Source organism: Dryas octopetala, chromosome 6, assembly GCF_963921425.1.
Source record: "Dryas octopetala chromosome 6, drDryOcto1.1, whole genome shotgun sequence".
NCBI lineage: Eukaryota > Viridiplantae > Streptophyta > Magnoliopsida > Rosales > Rosaceae > Dryas > Dryas octopetala.
The window spans coordinates 15,582,067-15,602,482 of record NC_141371.1 but is presented as its reverse complement, the minus strand read 5'-3'; the positions used below and the strand labels follow the sequence as shown (position 1 = coordinate 15,602,482).

The 20,416-nt window shown below is 37.8% G+C and overlaps 2 protein-coding genes, 1 long non-coding RNA gene and 2 pseudogenes across 5 annotated transcripts; 1 reads left to right on the top strand and 4 right to left on the bottom strand.

Moving 5' to 3' along the window:
- Nucleotides 1-442: 442 nt before the first annotated feature.
- On the bottom strand, nt 443-2,402 carry LOC147282768 (uncharacterized). The gene is made up of 5 exons (XR_015123101.1): nt 2,269-2,402; nt 1,945-2,111; nt 1,794-1,853; nt 867-938; nt 443-739 (listed from the first exon to the last, which is right to left on the bottom strand). It is a non-coding gene; the product is annotated as an uncharacterized LOC147282768 (long non-coding RNA).
- A 2,052-nt stretch (nt 2,403-4,454) lies between these two features.
- On the bottom strand, nt 4,455-7,660 carry LOC147282767 (Tryptophan/tyrosine permease). 2 transcript variants are annotated; one of them, XM_086247820.1, is made up of 2 exons: nt 5,495-7,660; nt 4,455-4,760 (listed from the first exon to the last, which is right to left on the bottom strand). In XM_086247820.1, the coding sequence occupies exons 1-2, from the start codon at nt 7,018-7,020 to the stop codon at nt 4,751-4,753; spliced, it is 1,536 nt and encodes a 511-aa protein (XP_086103946.1). In that variant the 5' UTR covers nt 7,021-7,660; the 3' UTR covers nt 4,455-4,750. The 2 variants fall into 2 exon arrangements, with proteins under 2 accessions (XP_086103946.1, XP_086103945.1); XM_086247819.1 differs by having other exon boundaries at nt 4,455-4,742.
- Nucleotides 7,661-7,744: 84 nt separating this feature from the next.
- LOC147282766 (F-box/kelch-repeat protein At3g23880-like) lies at nt 7,745-9,839 on the top strand (annotated as a pseudogene).
- A 962-nt stretch (nt 9,840-10,801) lies between these two features.
- Nucleotides 10,802-12,400, bottom strand: LOC147282765 (uncharacterized; annotated as a pseudogene).
- A 187-nt stretch (nt 12,401-12,587) lies between these two features.
- Nucleotides 12,588-14,637, bottom strand: LOC147282764 (Chaperone DnaJ-domain superfamily protein). 2 transcript variants are annotated; one of them, XM_086247151.1, is made up of 3 exons: nt 14,072-14,619; nt 13,581-13,650; nt 12,588-12,917 (listed from the first exon to the last, which is right to left on the bottom strand). In XM_086247151.1, the coding sequence occupies exons 1-3, from the start codon at nt 14,458-14,460 to the stop codon at nt 12,855-12,857; spliced, it is 522 nt and encodes a 173-aa protein (XP_086103277.1). In that variant the 5' UTR covers nt 14,461-14,619; the 3' UTR covers nt 12,588-12,854. The 2 variants fall into 2 exon arrangements, with proteins under 2 accessions (XP_086103277.1, XP_086103278.1); XM_086247152.1 differs by lacking the exon at nt 12,588-12,917 and having other exon boundaries at nt 13,595-13,733; nt 14,072-14,637.
- Between the last annotated feature and the right edge of the window lie 5,779 nt (nt 14,638-20,416).

The window sequence follows — 20,416 nt, the reverse complement described above, 5'->3', positions numbered from 1 at the left end:
TTTTGCCCCACCATATTTATCTGTTCCTAATTGCTAATTTGAAACATCCAAACATCCATTCCATAGCTTAATTGTCATGTAGGAGAAAACATTTGATGACTTCTGTCCAAGTCTATGTTGTTAAAAGTAAGAAACCAAAATGAGTATATTTACTTAGAAGCTGTGTAATCAATTCAACCAAGTTTATCGTAGTGATTGGTATATCATGGTGTTGGGATGAGACTAGAACTGCAAATGATCTAAGGTGTTGGTGAGTAGAGTTGTAGCTCAAGCTTCAAGCATGAGCATGGCAAAGAATGACATTTATTTCAATCCCCAACACCACCAAAAACGAGAAAACAGTAACATGCAGCATATGATGCATAGGATTAAACACTCATTTATCCAAAAGGAAGAATGCTTGCAAACGAGGAGGGAGGTGAAAAGTTGTAGATTACTGCCTAATACTAATAAGTAAATAACATGGCAAAGTAGTTTGAACATTTGACTGGAGTAAATTCACAATCACACTTACGCTAATTCTTAACAAAAATATAATGGCTCCTGTTGAACTAACAAAAGTTAAAAGACAAGAATAAAGTCAAATAAAAAAAGAGGATAGACATAAGGGGTTGAGACCCTCCTAGACATCGTCATAGCAGAAAGTGCAAAGAAGATCCAAGTGCATGGAAAATCCAGTACTCGACAACATGATCAGGGTTCTAATGACCATACTTCTGACACTCCCACTCGCTGTTATCTGTATTAACAAGACAACTACAACAAAAATTAGAAACAACAAAACATTAAAGTGCTATAAGAGCATCAGGGAAATAATATATAATAGAAGGCTGGGAAGGGAAGAGGATTTAAGGCGTAAACCATACCCAGTGGACACAATTGGCGAGCCTTGAGCCATCGGCTAATGCAGTGGAAGTGGAAAGCATGGTTACAAACCCCTACAGAGATAATAAGAACCAACACTTCAGACAAGGAGACACCACATGTTTAATGCTAGATGCAACTATAATCAGAATAATTTAGTCCTGAAGAAAATATGACTGGGGTACCCACACACACAAGGAAGACTATCAATTCCAACCTACATTTCAAGCATGAACTCACAAAGATCATTATATGATGCGTGCCACCAGTTTCAAACAATAAAAATAGAGACCAGTGCCATAAGGTCAATGAGTGGTATACACGCAGTAATTTACAGATTTGAGGGCAGAGAGAATTCATATCAATAAAAGATATTCAAGCAAGATAATGTCAGCAAAGGTGACAATATAGTTTTGGAATACATTTCTTTTGATCAAACAAGAATCTCCCTTTTTGAAACGAGTTTTCCTTTTATTTTCTTCTTTACATAAAAAAAGCCTAACACAGCGACTAAAAAACTCAGGGAGAAATAGATGTATAATTTATCAAGCATCATGTAAATATTTGCATGATCTCAAGTGCAGAATAAAAAGATAGTAATACACTGAATTCTTTTCTTTCACTATATTATATCAGACCAAAAAAACATTCAATGATAAAATATTAAAGATAATATGCTGCCCAATTAAAACATGGGAAAAAAGAAAACAAATAGGGTATCCAAGAAAAACCACAAAGGATTTAACATTAAATACAAGAAACTTTTTAGATACGCATGAGCAAGATTGATGGTGAAATATTATAAATGCGATCTATACAAACTATACTGAAACTGAATCAATACAAGGGAATAGCAAATATAACAAAGTCTTAAACTATTTGCATATATATAAACTTGACGAAATGAGGGTTTGAAAGCTGAAGCATACCCCAAGCAACTGTACACTCCTCGCTTGTGGCACTTGCCTGGTTCGCTTGGCACTCGAAGCCTACTCACAACCAAACCAGAAAGAAAAATAAATAAATAAATAATATAATCAAGAAAAATGAAACCGAAAACAAAAACAAATAACACATTACCATCTTTCAATAACTGTCTTTGCTATATGTTGGTATTTTCGCCATTTAGATGTGCCAATTAGAAGCTTATAGTTGGCTTTCAATCTCATGTTTTGATTCTCTTTGAGAAGAATTCATGGATTGTCTTGTTTGACATGTCTTTGAATTGTTATTGATCACATATCCACCTGTGTTAATAAAAATTACCATAATAGATGTTGGAGTTAACAGTCCCTATAAACTTGACATTAATTTAAGTTAATCGCGTTAAGGATTAACAATTAAGAAAAACCCTCTACAAATGACCCAAAAATGTAACTTTATCCAACCAAAATTGGCACTAACCCAAACGCAGAGCAAGCTGAGGTGGGATCTCTGTATTCCTCAAAGTAGTTCAACCAGCTTTGCTGATATATTTTCCTCCCTTGCTGGCCAACTTCTGAATAATGGTACAACATCTAGTCATCAAAGTATCCTACAAATTTATAAGATCAAATATAAAGAAAAGTATTATAGAAAAATAATGCAGATGTAGATTTTTCACACTCCACTGATCTAGAAGAACCTCTTGCACAGGATATTGGCCATGCCTTGCCTGCCTTCCTTCATTTAGACCTTTTGTCTTGTTCCCACCCAAAATTCCAGAAAATAAATAAAGAGAGAAAGTTGCTTCTGCTACCAAACCAGAGTCAAGAAACTTGACAAACAAGTATATAATTCAACACACCATGGCATTGCAATAAAATAAACTCAACCTGATTATAAAGGAGCAAAAACTAGAAAAATGCAACTGTCAAGAAATAGGAAATGATACTTCACTTGGTATGCAGTATGCAAGGGGATTGGTTCACTGTTAAGAAATAAGATTTTAAACTATTCAATACATGACATTATTAAGAGTCTAAAAAATAGAAATCTCTAAAATAAGAGTGTCACAGCCAACATAAATCAATAATAATAAAAAAAAGCTTTTTGGATAAGTATTAATGTAAAGGAAAAAAGCAATTATAACGTTATAGTAATCAAAAGTAAGTCTCTTTGGAATTCTTTTATCAAATTTTTCAGTAGAAGTTGTAACCTGTAACTTTGAAGCCTAAAATTCCTTTAATTCTGAGTAGTCATGAATTCTTTCTAAAAGTCACCATCATGGAGGGTCTTGATCAATATATCTTCAACAAAAGGGGTCACACAGTCTGGATCTTTGTTTCAATTGGGATCTAGAATTAAGTAGCGAGAGTAGAAAATGTAATAGAAAAGGAAATTTCTTTTGTAGATTCTTATCAGCACTATCAACAACATAATTTATCAGTCAACAGATGGTTCCATTATCATAACTAAGAGGAAGACACTCAGATGAGTAAGGCAAACATCATATCTGACCATAAGACCACCAACAACAATACGCTGGGCAGTCAAACAGGCACAGAATCTGCCACACTATTTCTTCATGGTCCTCTGTTCAGATGATATTGGGAAAGAAAGAAATGGCAAACAACCGAAAAACATGACGACAATCAGCCATGTTATAGTTTGGCTGACAAGTTCTATTAAAAGAAGAAAGATATGATGGTCCAGTGAAATACTACCCACTTTTTAGGTACTTCCAATATGCTTAGTAGCATGACTCTATTCACTGGGCAACTACATCATTCTTTCAACCATTCAGTCTGCAGTACTTTCAGCAGAGCACAATAAAACAATCAAATTTACAAGGTATATGACCTTTTGGTTTGCATCCCTTTACAACCTCTTACCAAAGAAACCAAGCTTTGATCCATTGCTCTTTGGATCTGTTCGTCCCAAATGTTCACCGCACCATCTTGGTCTTGCCCTTCTATCAACATTTCCTGCTTGGTAGGCAGGAGCTGGGGTCAAACTAGCCACCACCAGCATTTCCTTTCTTGACTGCAACCCTTCACCTTGATGTCCTTTCTCGGAAAGCTCACACCAGCTTAGGTCATGAACTGTCACTCTGTCAGTATAATAATAGTTCATAAGAGATTATATTATTAAAATTTGTATGTTCAACATGAAAGCAGCAAGAATAATACAGGAATAGTTAAACCTGCACTGTCTTTTGTAGACAGGATATGCTATTAGACTGCTACCCCAGTATTGCAGTATTGCCTTGGCTTACTAAGATCTAGAGTGCAATTTAATGTTGACAAACTTTCTCATAAAGCTCAGGCCTCTTGAGACCAATTGGCTATCAGAAGATAGACTTCAGACATATACAATCTCATCATATTATGTTTTTAAAGCTCTTTACATGCGTTCAGTGCGCATAGTATATACTAGGCTGGCACATTTTATATGCTAGGCTTTGTTAGACTGTTAGGATCTCTATTTTCCTTGATGCAAAGCTCTCTTTTTTACTGCCTGTTACTTGTCTGTAATCAACCCGACCGCATGTGTAAGAGAGAACATGCATATGAAATTCTAGAAGCAAGCACCAACATTCTTAGACAAACCACACAATCATATACATTAAATAGGTCAACCTGACACTTTGCTGAATGTTTCTCTTGATTACAGGTGCAATGTAGGCAACAACAAATATTCATATGAAAGGATTCTGAAAACTAATTTTAGTTTATCATCCTTGTTCAATCAGAGAATAATCTTTTCACATAAGCAGAGGCACTTAAAAATAAAATGAGTTTCTTGAAGTCATTAAGCCAAATCTGACTGTTGTGGCATTGTTAGCTTGGGTTTGTTGAGAGCTCTAGCTGCTAGCCACCTAATGCCAAATCCCCAAAATGACAGCAATTCCAAAGAGGAGCAAAAGTGTACCATCTCCCCCTGGCAAAATGGATGACCTGCAAAATCAAGCATATCTTTTTTGTATTCAATCAGGTCTGCATCTAAACAATCTTTCAAATTGACCTAGGATAAGAAGTATGGAACTGCAGTTCCCAAAAAATTATTTCCATGTAACTTGGGTTTTTATGCTGTTTTAAATACCCCAGCTCAAAAGGCAAGGGCCTAGGATAAGAAGTATGGAACTGTAGTTCCCAAAAAATTATTTCCATGTAACTTGGGTTTTTAGGCGTGGAGGAGGGGGATTAAACCCATGCTGGATGAAATAAGAAAGAGCTATCGTGACAGATGGAACACTTATGCAGGATCCATTAGAAAGAGCATTGAAAATTTCAGCTAATAAGAGACTACTCTAAGAAGGATGAAATAAGCAGTAAAGTGAATGTCTAGTATGTTTTCAAGATACTTCACTGCATAGAGGAAAGGGGAACAGCATTTAATTGTCTAAAACAAACTTAACAATTAACATATCAAAAAAAGTAGCAAGCATGCTCAGTATATCCTTATAGAATTTTGGTTTCCAAGATTGTTTCAGGTTTGTGAAGTTTGTTTCAAAATCCTTGTTTCTAGTTCTTAAAAAAAAAAAGAACAAGCTTAACAATTAACATATCGGAGAGAGTAGCAGGCATGATCAGTATATACTTTTAGACTGGATTTGGTCTCAGAGTTGGTTATCTTCTATTTCAACTGCCTCAATTTGTTAGACTTACAGTGTGGTTCACTGTTCACAACTTGAGGATCTTGGCTTTACCTGGATTTCTTCCTGGATTGGTGTATGTAAGCCATTGCTGGAGGAAGGATGCCAAATAGAAAGCAGTTTGCATAAAGCCCAGCAAAGTCAAGAGCTCTGGAAAAGGTTGAGCGAAAGAAAGAAGCTATGAGCACTGGAACACCAAGTACAAGCGGCATTGCAAATATATTAGTGGTGGATCCTGATTTAGCTTCTGAGGGAGCAATACACCCTGAACGGATAAATGAAACCCTCCCTGCATTTCCAAGATTAGGTCTTCCTGAATAAACAGCAAACCCAACTCTTCCAAATCCATTACCATCAGAACCTAGTTGTATTTCAGAATAACTTTGTTTTTTCAGGTTGATTTTTGCAATCAACTGCAGAGTATCAAGAAGCTGTTTTGGGAAGCTAACCGCATAGCCAATCAAGCTGGTTGCCAAAGCAGTAAAGGCAAATCCTTGGACTGCAGATAAAGCAGAGGGATTGACCGAAAGAAGAAGGGATATTGGGTCTCTGGAAGAGGCTGCTGAGTTGGCCCCAGAAAGCCCCAACACAATCAAATTCCATGATAAAACCATGATCAATGGAACAGCCCCACCAAAGAGTATGGCTTTCCGAACCTCGGATATAGTGTTCCCAGCAATCTTACAAATGAAAGGGGTGATAACATGGAACCCCAATGTGAGGACAGTGACAGGTATGGCTGGTAAGATTGAGGAAAGACTCCATGAGGCATGGCCAAATGAAGCAAACAAGTTGGTTCTGGCCACAGATAAACCAATGGCCACAAGTGCAGTTATGGAGAAAAGCATGATGAAGCATAGAAAACGATTTGCAGCATCAATGGCATTAAAGGGAAAGAAAATAATCACTGATCCAAACACAAGCGGAAATAATGCATGAGCCATTAGAAGATTCATCCCTGGAAACCACTGCGAGACAATTGAGCCAATGCCCGAGACACAGGCCACCAACAAGGCAAAGCTCAAAGAGGCATAGATCACAGCAATAAATGCACCAAAATGACTTCCTAACGCTTTTGTTGCAAGGCCAGTGAAGCTTACCTCTTCAACCCCATCTTCTTCCATGGCGGCGAAGCTGAGCTCAGCAACAAGGATGATTGAGGAGATAACATAGACCCAAGAGACAAGAATGGCAATGGTTGAGGGAAGCGGGCCGGATCTAATCGTTTCAGCAGGCAAACCCAGCATGCCAGGCCCTACTGCAGTGCCAACAATCAAACTAACAGCACCCCAGAAGCTCTTCTTCTCTTGGCCAGTCCCTTGTTGAACTTCATGAGTTGGGTTAGCTTCATTGTCCCCATTAGCAGAAACTGCAAAAGTTTTGTAGTACTTGAACCTTTTACTAATAATGTGAGTGAAATTGGTGTTGGAGTTGTTTGGAGAACTGAAAATGGGATTGTTGGATGGGGTTGTGCAGAGCAGGAAATCATGGATAGGAAAATGTCTATTGGGGTAGAGTTTAGAGGGTGTGAAGCAGTTGAGTTTGGCTGGGAGGGAAAGATGAAGACCAAGCTGGAGCATATTGTTGTCTATGATGATATACTTGTCCAGATTGTTATGGCAAAAACTTGTGCAAACTCAGCATCCTATTGACCAACATGCACATAGGAAGACATCATCATACTTGTCCAACAAACCAAAGTTTGGATCAGTAATTTCTTCAAACATGTGATGAGCATTTACCAGATCACCACAAACAGCATCAATTCTAACCAGACTGTTTAATTCAAAATAATCAGTTTAAGGAGAAGTGGAGAACCAAAATGAATTTGTACGGAGTCAAAACTAGCGGATACCAATTGTAGCCGCTGGATGAATCTGGCGGTGGAAGTTTTAAAAGACAAAAAAACAAGTGTTTTTGAAAAATGGGTCAAACATTAAAGCTGTGGTCGGAAAATGAGTCAAAGCTCAAAGTGAAGACCATCGTTTACTAGGGTTTAAGGAATGAGTATTGGAATTCCCTAGAAAGTAGAAAGAGCTTCACACTTTTCTTCTTCCCTCTCATCTCTGAGCTCCATTCTTATTCTCTAAAAGCAGAAAAATCGCGACCAGGTATTGTTAGTTCTTAAAGGTTTGTTTTATTTTTCTGGGTTTATTATTATTTTCTTTTTTTTAAGAGCTAGCTCTTCTTGTGATAAGAATGGAGGGTTTGGATTTAGGATTTTTTTTTTTTTTTTCAATTGTAGCTCATTTTTCTCTATTTTAATTTTATCTTCTGGGTTGGTATTGCTGTTTGAATGTGCATTGGTGTGGATTTAAATTGTCTCTCACTCTGTGTCCATGGAAATTGCAGCAAAGGATTTGAAATTTGAAGCAATGATACACTCTCTTCCTAAGGAGATGAAACAAGATATCCTATTTAGACTACCCGTTAAATATTTGATCAGATGCACCTCGGTGTGCAAGCCATGCATGGAGGTCCATGATAAAAAACCCAAGCTTTATTCGTGCCCACCTCAACCGAGCAGTCAATCTTATTGAAAAGGATGACAGTCACCTCCTCCTACTCCACAGTGTTTCTGGTAGTGCAAGCTTCCGAATGAGCCACAAAACGGACTTGGAAGGGCCAATAGAAGAGCTTTTCTCTTGGCATTATGATAACCATGCATTTGATGAGTATTGCAAGCTAGAATTTCCAACTACCCTTAAGAAAAAACTGTGCAATTCATATTACCGTGTGGTCGGCATTTGTAACGGTCTGAAATGCCTCGCAGATGATCTCTGTTTTTATGTTACCTACATAAATATGGAACCCCTTTATAAGAAAGTCAATTACCCTTCCCGGACCTGGCGGTAATGATGTTACTACTATTGGGTTTGGTATTGATGCAACGAAACAATAGAGATTTAGAGTTCAGTCCATTTCATGAGTCTTTCTTAAATTAAGATCGATAATAATTTAGAATTTTTAATTAAGTCTTTTTATTTTTCTTCTTTGACGGTTTTATGTTAGGTTTTAACTCTAAAATTTTGGACAAAGTTAAAATCCAACATGCAGCCTTTACAAAACCCACTTTACACTCTAGAGAGTTAAAATCTAACATACAGCCTTTACAATGCTCACTATACACTTTAGAGGGGGAAATACCTTCAAATTGTTTAAAATGATTTTCTTGAAAATTAAAAAGACTTTATTATGAATTAAAAATTTTGGGCAGAGTTAAAACCTAACATGCAGTCTTTACAAAACTCACTTTACACCCTAGAGAGTTAAAACCTAACATGCAGTTTTTACAAAGCCCAATATACACTTTAGAGGGGGAAATACCTTCAAATTGTTTAAAATGATTTTCTTAAAAATTAAAAAGACTTTATTATGAATTAAAAATTTTGAGCAGAATTAAAACCCAACATGCAGCCTTTACAAAACTTACTTTACACCCTAGAGAGTTAAAACCTAACATGCAATTTTTACAAAGCTCACTATACACTTTAGAGGGAAAAATACCTTCAAATTGTTTAAAATGATTTTCTTGAAAATTAAAAAGACTTTATTATGAATTAAAATGATTTTTTTTATAAATTATTATGAATTAAAAAAAAAATTTATAAATTTTAAAATACTTTCGGTATTTATCTAAAAATACTTAAAGTCTAATTATCTCGATCAACAATGACTATAAGGTGGTGAGACTTACCACTCTTTGGGATCAACCCAAGACGTCTAACTACAGTTGAGGTTTATTCACTAGCCACTGGCTCATGGAGCGGACATACTTTCATTACTCCTCTATGTCGAATAGACAGAGCCGCATTGCAGGCTTTTGTTAATGGGGCTCCGCATTGCAGCGCGTATGGAAAATCATCGTCATTACTGTTTTATATTGGCGTTTGACGTGGGCAGTGAGTCATGTCAGGAGATACCGATGCCAAAGAGCACCAAATGGGATTTGGCATTGACGTTGCGATTGTCTGTTTCAGGAGATGGAAAATGTCTTTCTCTGTTCACAATGGATAACAAGTGTAAAGATTCTTTTCTGGATGTATGGGTGATGAAAGAGTACTGCATAAAGGAGTCATGGACCAAATTGATAACTCTCGGTCTCCAAGGTCCAGAAAGAAGGCTTTGTGTTTTAGGAAGAGCAATGAAGTATTGTTGATGCTTGATGGAGCTAGGCATGAGATTGTTTTAGGTAGTGATGGAATGAATCATCCGCAAAACACTGAAGGATGAATTAGTTTCACTAGACCTTGTAAGTAAACAATTTAAGAATCTTGGGATTTTTGGATATCAATATTACTTTGTTGATGCTTATGAAGAGAGTCTCCTCTTACTCGACAAGACTGATGCAAAATTCTGTTTTATCATTCTTTGCTTGCCACATTTGTATGTTCATTAGAGCCTGTCAAGAACATCGCATATTTCTGTTTTTTCGTTTTCCTGTTTTCGCTTATTGTCTTTCTTGCTCATGTTTTCATAGAACACTACTTTGTGACTCTGTTTTGGTTAGCATTGGTGTAAACTTGGAATTCAAGAAGTTAGAAACAAAATAATAGTACATTAACATGGTTAGACTGGTCTTTTCATAAGTGCTTGTACTTTTGTGACATATTTTATCAACTTGGTATTACTTTAAACAGTGGATTGTGGAACTGTTGCTGCTACTATTGTGAAGTTTGTTTATTTATATAATCACATTACATGCTCTTATCTGCTGCTGTACAGAATTGTTCAATAGTTCATGCATTGAATACCTTTGTCAATGGTTTTCATTTATACAATAGTTCATTTTCCAATTTTGCTTTCATTTATGTAAAGCATGAAGAGGAAGTTACAATCGCACTCCTGAGCAAGTAATAGGAAAAGTTGTCATGACTACTGCTGTCAACTATAATACTCTACATTGACTGACAGTTTCTTTTTTTTTTTTTTTTTGAAATGATTTTCTTGTAGGTTTCTAGTGCAGTAGGACCTTAGCCTGAACTCTGAAGTGATGGTGTTTCTTGGCATGGATCTTATGCAAATTGCTGATGTATTTTCTTAAGTAGTTATTCGACTATTCTAAACTTCAGTTTTTGAAAAATTTGAATGGAACTATGGAAGTATCTACTATCTAGTTACATATTTCAATTTGTTTTGCAGTTTGAAACTATGCACATGTTTCTATTAAATGCTTTCTCCCTTTTCTTTTATATTTTTCCAATAAATTCCCTTAGCCCAACAATTACCAGTAATTGCCATTGATATATTTAGCAATGGATATTTACATTGCGTAACCAACAAGACTCTCCTTGGAGCTAGATGAAGCATGGTAGTACAAAAGCAAACATGAAGCAATGAGAAATAACTCCATTAGGACCAACAACGCTAAGAAAAAGAATGCAAGGCAACAACACAGGATCATAGTAACTTACAAATATTGTAAATTCTTAAGAAGGCCAAGCTGTGGAACAAGTTGACCAGACAAGACAGCGTTTCCAAGATCACTGAGATTACACATAAAACAAAGCATCATGAATGTCAAAATCAACACTGGCTACAAGGCTGGTATCCATGTGTGTTTGTGTCTTGCATATAACGCTTATGCAAGTAGATGGAAAAGAGAAAAACATCATGGCATTCTTATCAAAATCAACATGATTATAATGTAGGGTAGACATAATTTCGTGATGATCCAGATGTGCTCGTCCTTTCTCCAAAAAAAAAAAAAAAAAAAGAATCAAAATCAAAGAACTAAGAATTCTACAAATCCCGACCACCCTCTTCTTTTTCCATCATTGCCCATCTACAAAAAGCTATGAGCACTGGAACACCAAGTACAAGCGGCATTGCAAAGATATTAGTGGTGGTGATCCTGATTTGGCTTCTGAGGGAGCAATACACCCTGATCGGATAAACCCTCCCTGCATTTCCAAGATTATGTCTTCCTGAATAAACAGCGAACCCAACTCTTCCAAATCCATTACCATCAGAACCTAGTTGTATTTCAGAATAACTTTGTTTTTTCAGATTGATGTTTGCAATCAACTCCAGAGTATCAAGAAGCTGTTTTGGGAAGCTAACTGCATACCCAATCAAGCTGGTTGCCAAAGCAGAAAAGGCAAATCCTTGGACTGCAGATAAAGCAAAGGGATTGACGGAAAGCATAAGGGATATAGGGTCTCTGGAAGAGGCTGCTGTGTTGGCCCCAAAAAGCCCCAGCACAATCAAATTCCATGATAAAACCATGATCAATGGAACAGCCCCATCAAAGAGTATGGCTTTCCGAGCCTCAGATATAGTGTTCCCAGCAATCTTACAAAATCTTACAAATGAAAGGGGTGATAACATGGAACCCCAATGTGAGGACAGTAACAGGTATGGCTGGTAAGATTGAGGAAAGACTGCATGAGGCATGGCCAAATGAAGCAAACAAGTTGGTTCTGGCCACAAGTGCAGTTATGGAGAAAAGCATGATGAAGCATAGAAAACGATTTGCCACATCAATGGCAAAAAAGGGAAAGAAAATAATCACTGATCCAAGCACAAGCGGAAATAATGCATGAGCCATTAGAAGATTCATCCCTGGAAACCACTGCGAGACAATTGAGCCAATGCCCGAAACACAGGCCACCAACAAGGCAAAGCTCAAACAGGCATAGACCACAGCAATAAATGCACCAAAATGACTTCCTAACACTTTTGTTGCAAGGCCAGTGAAGCTTACCTCTTCAACCCCATCTTCTTCCATGGCGGCGAAGCTGAGCTCAGCAACAAGGATGATTGAGGAGATAACAAGCTTAACAATTAACATATAGGAGAAAGTAGCAGGCATGATCAGTATATCAGGATTTGATTTTGCCAAAAATAACATAAAGATTGATAATAATAATAATAATTTATTAAAAATTAAATTAAACAATTCACCTTCACAATATTCAAAACTTAAAAATTAAAAGTATCAATATTAACTTGGCCTATTCTTTGTTTATGCATAATAGTTTTATATTTTCTAAGTTATTTACCAATTTTAATATACTTTTAACTCAGATGATATACTTTTAACTCAGATGCAACAGTTCACAATAGTGTGCTTGTGTGGATGTGTGTATTTATACATGAAGAAAATTTTCTATGATACATAATTTGTATAACAAGGCAATTGAAGTGTTCCAATTATTGTAATCTATTTACATGAACAGAGTACATTATTCTTCCAAGGAAAAAAAATACACTGAGGAATAAATATGAAAAAAAAAAAAATGAATCAAGCATAGATAGATTATACAAATACTTTTAAAGTGACATACTCCCGTCTTCAAAAACTAATAAGAACTCTTTGCTTTTATCTGCACATAAATGTGGTGATTTGACCGAGAGGATATGCAGGTATGATTAGCAGAAGGCAAACTAGAAACATCAATAACCACCTCCCCTACAGCTTCTTTTTATGTGATTTGGCTTTTTCAACAGATTCCATGGCTTCTTCAAAGGATTTCTGAATGTAAATGAAAAGCTTGTCAGTGAGACCTTGGAAAAACATTCATCTATGATTCTATCCCTGGCATGATTCCAGATATGACCAAAGCAGGACATTCCTCAATGAAATAAAACAAGTTAAAATTCAGCGAGGAAAGAAAAACTCCAGTAGGCATCTCTGGTTACACAATCAACCAAGTTTATATTTGCACATATTGCTAGTTTTACTTTTGGCATTTTAATTTTAGATTACACAATCAACCAAGTTTTCAAACTTGCTGCAAATGCTAGGAAGGAATCGTATAGCTGGAACACTGCACGGTCCCTTCCTTTCACATTCTTTTTTTATTCTTGCAAATCTTACCAGTAGAAGAGCAAGAATGTCATGTAGCAGATGCAACAAGCATTATAGGCATATAGATCCATAATAATTGCAAAAATTACAAAGAAAATTGTATACATAATTTTGCTCGTTATTGGGTATGCTAAAGGAACCATAGAACAATGGTTATGACAATTACAGGATTAAGATGCGTTTTAACTTTAGGTTCAATTTCCTATAGATTCTATACACATCACTGTCCCACAAGATTGTATGAGCACAAAGTGAAAGGCACGGAGTGAAAGAACAAAACCTTGGAGATAGGAACTCCAAGCTGAAAGAGAAAAAAGAGCAACGTACCCCAGAATTATGCATCTTCCATAGGGCGTCCCGGCCCATATTAGCAACCATCAATCCACCTAATAAAGCCCTGCATAAAATTCCTCTACCGATGAAGCACTTCCAAAGGGAAAATCTACTCAACATCTCACATTATTACGAAGAAGCAAGAACCTGAATTGGGTATGGTTAAAAATTTAAAAGCAATAGCATGTTCACATCATTACAAGTAAAAAACAACTAGAAATTAATCAGAAAAGAAATACCAAAACCAAGTAGCAGTGAGTCAACATTCAAAAAATGAACTTGGCCATGATCATAAACTGAACAAACACATGGGACTTAACTTCCATAACAAGTCAAGTATCTTGCAACATGTTTTTCAATTCAGTCATGACAATTGAGAAACACCCATTTCAATTCAATTATAATATTAATTGACCACCGAAATATTAATTAATTAATATTAATAGACAAGACAAGTGAGACCGACTGTGGAAGAGAAAGAATACCCTGCGACGGCGACATTGAGATGAAACGCGCGCGTAGAGAGATAGCGAAGAAAATTCTCAAAGGCAGAGGCAGAGGCAGCTCTGTATCTGCCTCGTCCTCCATAACTAGTACTAGTTGTGGTATTATAGCCATAACCGTAGCCGTAATTGGAATGAGAGGAGCTGCTGCTGCTGCTTCGGAAATTGTAGTCGGCACGCTTGCGATCGTCGATGAGGACCTGGTAGGCCTCCGAGACCTGCTTGAATCGGAGGGTGGCGCTGTCCCTCACGGTCTCGGGCGAGTGGGAGTGCTTGTCTGGGTGCAGCTTCACCGCAAGGTTCCTGAACGCTTCCTTGATTTCCTCTTTGCTGGCGTTCCTCGACAGCCCCAATACCTTGTAGTGATCCATAATTTTGATCAATTTTAATAATCAATCATCCAAATCCAGTTTCGGTTGGCATGGTGGACTTAACAACTTAAGAGGGAGAGAGGGAGGGGAGGGGGTTTATCATTTTTGTTTTTTGTTTTGCTGGTACAGATGATTTATGATCTATGTAGAGGTCAAGGAAAACACTTGCTCAAATTTGAACCTCGTGGCGCTGCCATAGCCGCTTCTTCCGTCCATGCTTTGCACTTTGCAATTAAATTTCAGACTTTCCCATTGTATCCTCCAAACCTCTTTTTAAATCTTTTCTTTTGTTATTTGTTAAAGGGAATATTATATTAAATGAACTCCAACTATACTCTTATTTTCAATTGAGAATCTCATTTTTACTCTGATTCAATTAAGAACTATTATTAATCAAGTATTTTAATTGAGAATAATTCGTTAAATCCGTCAAAATATACGTTAAAAACTGATCACGTGACTCGCACGTGACCAGTTTCTAGAAGCATTTTCATCCCCCCGCACACTAAACTATTTATAAAAAACAAAACTAAAATATAATAAAAATATTCAAATGAAAAAACAGGGGGTAGGGATGCAGAAACCACCCCTCCGACCCTCACACTCTTCCCTTTGTCCGGCCACTAGCCGGCGACTCCTCCCTCCTCCGGTGGCGTTGGTGGCATTGGCAGCCCCTCTCTCTCTCTCTTATCCTTTTCTCTACTTGTTCAAGGGTGGGTTTGGGGCATTTGGGTTTTCGCTTGCAAAACATATCTTTGTTGGACTGGTCGTTTGGAACTAAAGTAGTAATGTTTTCTTGTGGGATCTGGATGGAAGCGAAATTGGAGGTGCCGACAGTGGCAGCAACGCCTCCACTTTGTTGTGGTAATTGATTTGGATTGGTAAAAAAAGGTTGGCTTTGATTTAGGCCACCGAGATCGGCGGAATTCGGGTTGGATCTTAGGGTTTTGGACCACACCATATATATCTAGATTGAGGAGGGGATTTGGATTTAATGGGCCATTACATCAGTGCCTTTTAACAATAAAAAACATTGTCAATTTAATGTATGTTAGTATGTAACAACTCTAGAAATGATAAATTTTAGGGTAAATTATATCATTGCATTAAAACAACCAAAAAGGTAGAGAGAATACAAAATATGAGCCCAAAGGCTTATAAGAAAACAAAACCCCACATAAGTGGAGCAAAAAAACCCACATAAATTTCAAGATCTCATAGCAGCGGCATCGAGCAGACATTATAGCTACCGAACGGAGCCGAGGCACTATAGGAATTAGTGAACTAGTCACGTTTGGGTCCACGATCCTACTAACATCTCTAAGTCAAGGCTGACAGTAGCGCAAAGTGGCAGATCGGGCAGTAGTAACCGGTGGAAACATGACAGATACCGGCGAAAATAGTGACTCCCTAGCACCATGTGATGAGTGCCAGAGAAAACCTGAAAGCATCAAAACAGAAAACAAACCAAATCGCACTGCCGACACGACAATGAATCAGAAAACCTCTCACAAAGAGAGGTGGAGAAACTCTCGCAGGGAGAGTTGGAAATGCTCTCACTTATTGGGAGGAAAGTATCCCCAAGGACAAAAATAAAAACACCAAAAAATGAAAAGAAAAACATAGGAGAGATGGGCGAGGGGATGAGCAATCTATAAGAACACAGGGGCTGCCCCTCCCCTATGGAAAGGTTAAGGAGAGGAAAGAGTTTTTTCTTTTAGGTGGCGGCTAGGGTTAATTAGCTAGATGTATTTAAATATTACTAGAAATGAATTAAAAACATAGTTTTTGTTTTTTTGTTACATATACATGTGAACAATTAATAACCAATATCAAACACAAAAGTACAAGCTTATGGAGTGATCGACTTGCTATTAGTTAGTTACAATATATAATTAACTAACAATTACAATTATTGTTATTGTTTAAAAGTAACAATAATTCCGAGTGACAGTTACAATGAATCCAACACTATTCAAAAGCTTAGCGGGCAACGAATCAATTTACAAATGTATGCCTAGGGTCAATTGACACTGATTCATTAATTGCCCAAAACTTCAAAGCTAAACCTTAAGCTCAATAAGGACACATCTATACCCTACAATACACCACCTTATCGGGTAAGGGATTGAAACAACCAAAAGTAAAAAATAAAAAAATGTAGTAACTATAGCAACAGTAGCGAATTTAACAATGATTCCCACTTGAGTCTTCAAACTTTTTTTTTTTTGTATTCATATATGGTCCACAAATTTTTTCACATTATATACTTAAGTCCATTTTGTCAACAAGTCACGTGCACATATTTGACGACATCTCAATTAAAATTGACATAATGGACTTAAATATGTAATGTGAAAAAGTTCATGAACCATAGAATAAAATAAAAAAAAACTTCACGGACTCAAATGGGAATCGTGGTAAAGTTCACGGTTGTTATAATTAACAATAGTCCACAAACTTTAGAACAACATGCCAATCGATCAGCCCTACATTATCACGCCTACTAGGTTGACAGCGTGAATTTATTTATCATAAACAAAATTACTGGTGGATCTTCTTAAGATAACAAATATATACTAGGTGGGTTAATATATAATACAATTGAAAATTCAAAGTGAACTTATGAATCATTAACTATAAAAATAAAAGAAAAAAAATTTAATGATGTCCCTGAATTTTGATTTATGTTCTAGTTTAGTTGATCCGTAAATTTTTTTTTTCTTTTGCGTCAAATTGTCCCTTAAACATTATTTTTGTGTTATTTTGAATAGTTTTATTTAGGAATCTATTAAACCTTTTTTGTCCAAGAAAGTTTTTGGATTAGGTTGTAGTCAGAGTTTTGTTTTGTAATTTTTCATTTTTTTAACCAAAAATAAAATTTCTTTTTGTCCAAAAAAGAAATCTATTAAATTTTATGTGAAAACTATCAAACTCACTTGTTGAGGGATATTCGATCTTCTCTATCTTCCTCCATTCGATCTCCCTCTCTCTTCTCTCTTCTCTCTTCCTCTTGTTTCTCACTCCCCCTACAAAGTAGGCGTCTCCCTCTCCCTCCCACCAAGTGTGTTTGAAAACCTTGCTCAAATATATAACAAAGTCCTGAGCATCTATTCGTTTTGAAAAACTAAAAGAGAGAGAAAACTACTTTAGCCAGCTAATGAATAAGATTAACTTTTGCATGCACTTGCTTCTAGCTAGCTTCTGGTGTAAATGGGTGCTGGTTTTGGTGTGGGTTTTCAATTAAAAAAATTCTTCAAAGATTAATTAATTTTCTCTACTCGCAGACTTTCAGTACTAAGTCTTTCAGACTTGGATGAAGCAAAATCCAAGAATGACGATTTCTTGGATAAGTTCTTCAATGACCAGTGAAGACTATTACTTTAGTATTAGTGAAAGAGGCTATTGGGAATTCTGAAAAGGTAAGATATTTTTTCGAATTATGCAAGCATTGCTACATACCATTACCATAAAGAAATTTTCAAACTTTTATGGCCGGTTAACAATATTATAAATTACACATATATGGTTAAGAAGCATAGTGGAATCAATATCACATGAGGGTGCAGTATGCATGAACGTTGTCATCACTAAAGAGATGGACAATTTCATCATGAACAGTTAAGTACAAAGGGTCCGAGAAGTAGCCATGCACGGCTTCATTGTAGCCGTGCATATAGTAGTTGTAGGATGACAAATACGTGGACTCATCTAAGTATTGGGACGCGTACGGATAATATTCGTTGTCGTATAGGAACCGCTAGAACTCCGCCTTCCTTCCCGTTCTTCTCACGACCTTCAACACATTCCTTTGATCCACATATGTACGTGCTACTATATACATGTATATATATATATTTTTATTTTTAACAAAATAAAACACTATATTTTGGTACCTAAGGTCAAAACCATTTTTATTTCTTGGAAAGCCATCCCACAAACCCCATAAATCTTCCATGCTTAGCTTCCCTCAAACTTAATTTTTTTTTTTTGATAATAATAAGCTTGGCATTTATTCATGAAGTAAATCTTCATACAAAAGATCTGAGAGCCAAGGAGGCCCAGATACAGAGTCAAGCCAAACATTTGAAAGCAAAGAAGAGAATGCATGTTTTGCCAGAGCGTGCGCCACTCTGTTGCCGTCACGTTGTCTAAATTGGCAGCAAGCCGCGGGGAAGCAGTTCATCAGTATCTTGACATCTTCCACCAGCGCACCATCTGCAGCCATACATGGGTCTTGGCTGTTGATGTCCTGCACCACCCCTTGAGCATCGAGTTCAAGGATTATATTCTGGAGGCCCAGGTCAGCAGCCAACTGTAACCCAGTCAATGCAGCCATAAGTTCTGTTGTACGGGCGGCAAGAGGAGCGAAGACCAGCTTGGTCGCCGCAAGTAGCAGAGCCCCCTCGCTATCTCTGATGACCATTCCCAACCCCCTTCGTTCCGCACCTCTTCCCGTGGCGCCATCTACATTAAGTTTGATCCAGGCCAGCGGTGGTGGCTCCCAGTGGCATCGAGGTTGTACCGACACAGTGGGGAGGTTCGGGGATAGGTTTGCAGTTTCATACTCGGTGGCAAGAGTGACCAGTCGTTCATAAACACTTTCAGGCCGATCGTCTATCTGCTTGAACACCCATGTATTCCTTGAGTTCCATATTCCCCAACATAGGTAGGCGAACAGAGTTAGTTCCTCCCTTGTAAGGACTGTCTGCGCATATTCCAGAAAGCTAATGAATCTCCCATCCATTCGCAGCCCTACAGCGGCACCGAAAGTGGAGAGAGCCCACATACGTTGTGCACTGGGGCAGCTCCATATACTGTGAAGAACAGTTTCATAGGCAGAGTGGCAGCGGGGGCAGTCAGGGGATTGAATTAACTTCCTTTTAAATAATCCCACCCCAGATGGAAGTGCTTCAAGACAACACCTCCATAAGAATAATTTGATTTTGCTCGGGATTTTTAGCTGCCATATGCCTTTCCAGAAACGATGGAGTGGTTGTCTCCTGGAGGTCTCGCCATCAAAGTTACCAGAGGATTGTCGATCAAGCCAATAACCACTGCGGACACTGTATCGCCCATCCCTGGTATAATGCCAGAACAGTCTATCGGGTTGTTGCAGTCTACCGAGGGGGAGGCTAACGATTGCCTCCACCTCTTGTGGCCAGAAATGTTGCTGAAGCAGTGCAATGTTCCATAGCCCCGTTGAGGTGATGAGATCCTTAACCCGTGTATTAGGGGGCAAGCTCATCGGGGATTGTGGCAGAAAGGTGGTAGGGGTGGGCAGCCATGCATCCTGATAAACTCTGATAGAGGTGCCATCGCCCACCCTCCATCGCATGCCTTTGTGGAGCAGAGTGCATGCCCAATGTAGGGACCGCCAAACAAGAGATGGTTGGGTGCCTAGCCCAGCCGAGAGAATAGAACCGGTCGGATAATATTTGCTCTGCATGACTCGACTGACAAAGAAAGTGGATTCAACATGAGGCGCTAGCACTGTTTTGCAAGTAAAGCACGATTAAAGCACCCCAGCTCTCTGAAACCCAGGCCCCCTTCCCATTTTGGCTGGCAGAGCTTGTCCCATCTAACCCAATAGATACCACGAGTCAACTTCTCTTTTCCCCACCAGAACCGAGCAATAAGAGAAGTAATAGTTTTTTGGACCCCGTTCGGCATTCGAAAAATACTCATGTAATATGTAGGAATCGCCTGTAGGACTGCCTTAATAAGGACCTCTTTCCCGGCCCGTGAGAGGAAGCGTTCTTTCCATCCTTGAACCCGTTGCCAAACCCGATCTTGTACTATTTTAAATAGCTTCTTTTTTTCCCGTCCAGCCACAGTAGGGAGGCCTAAATATTTTTCGTGGCAGGCGACGATGGGCACATGTAGACATTGTGAGATGATCACTTTAATTAGATGATCCGTATTTGGGCTGAAACATACAGCCGACTTCTCATAG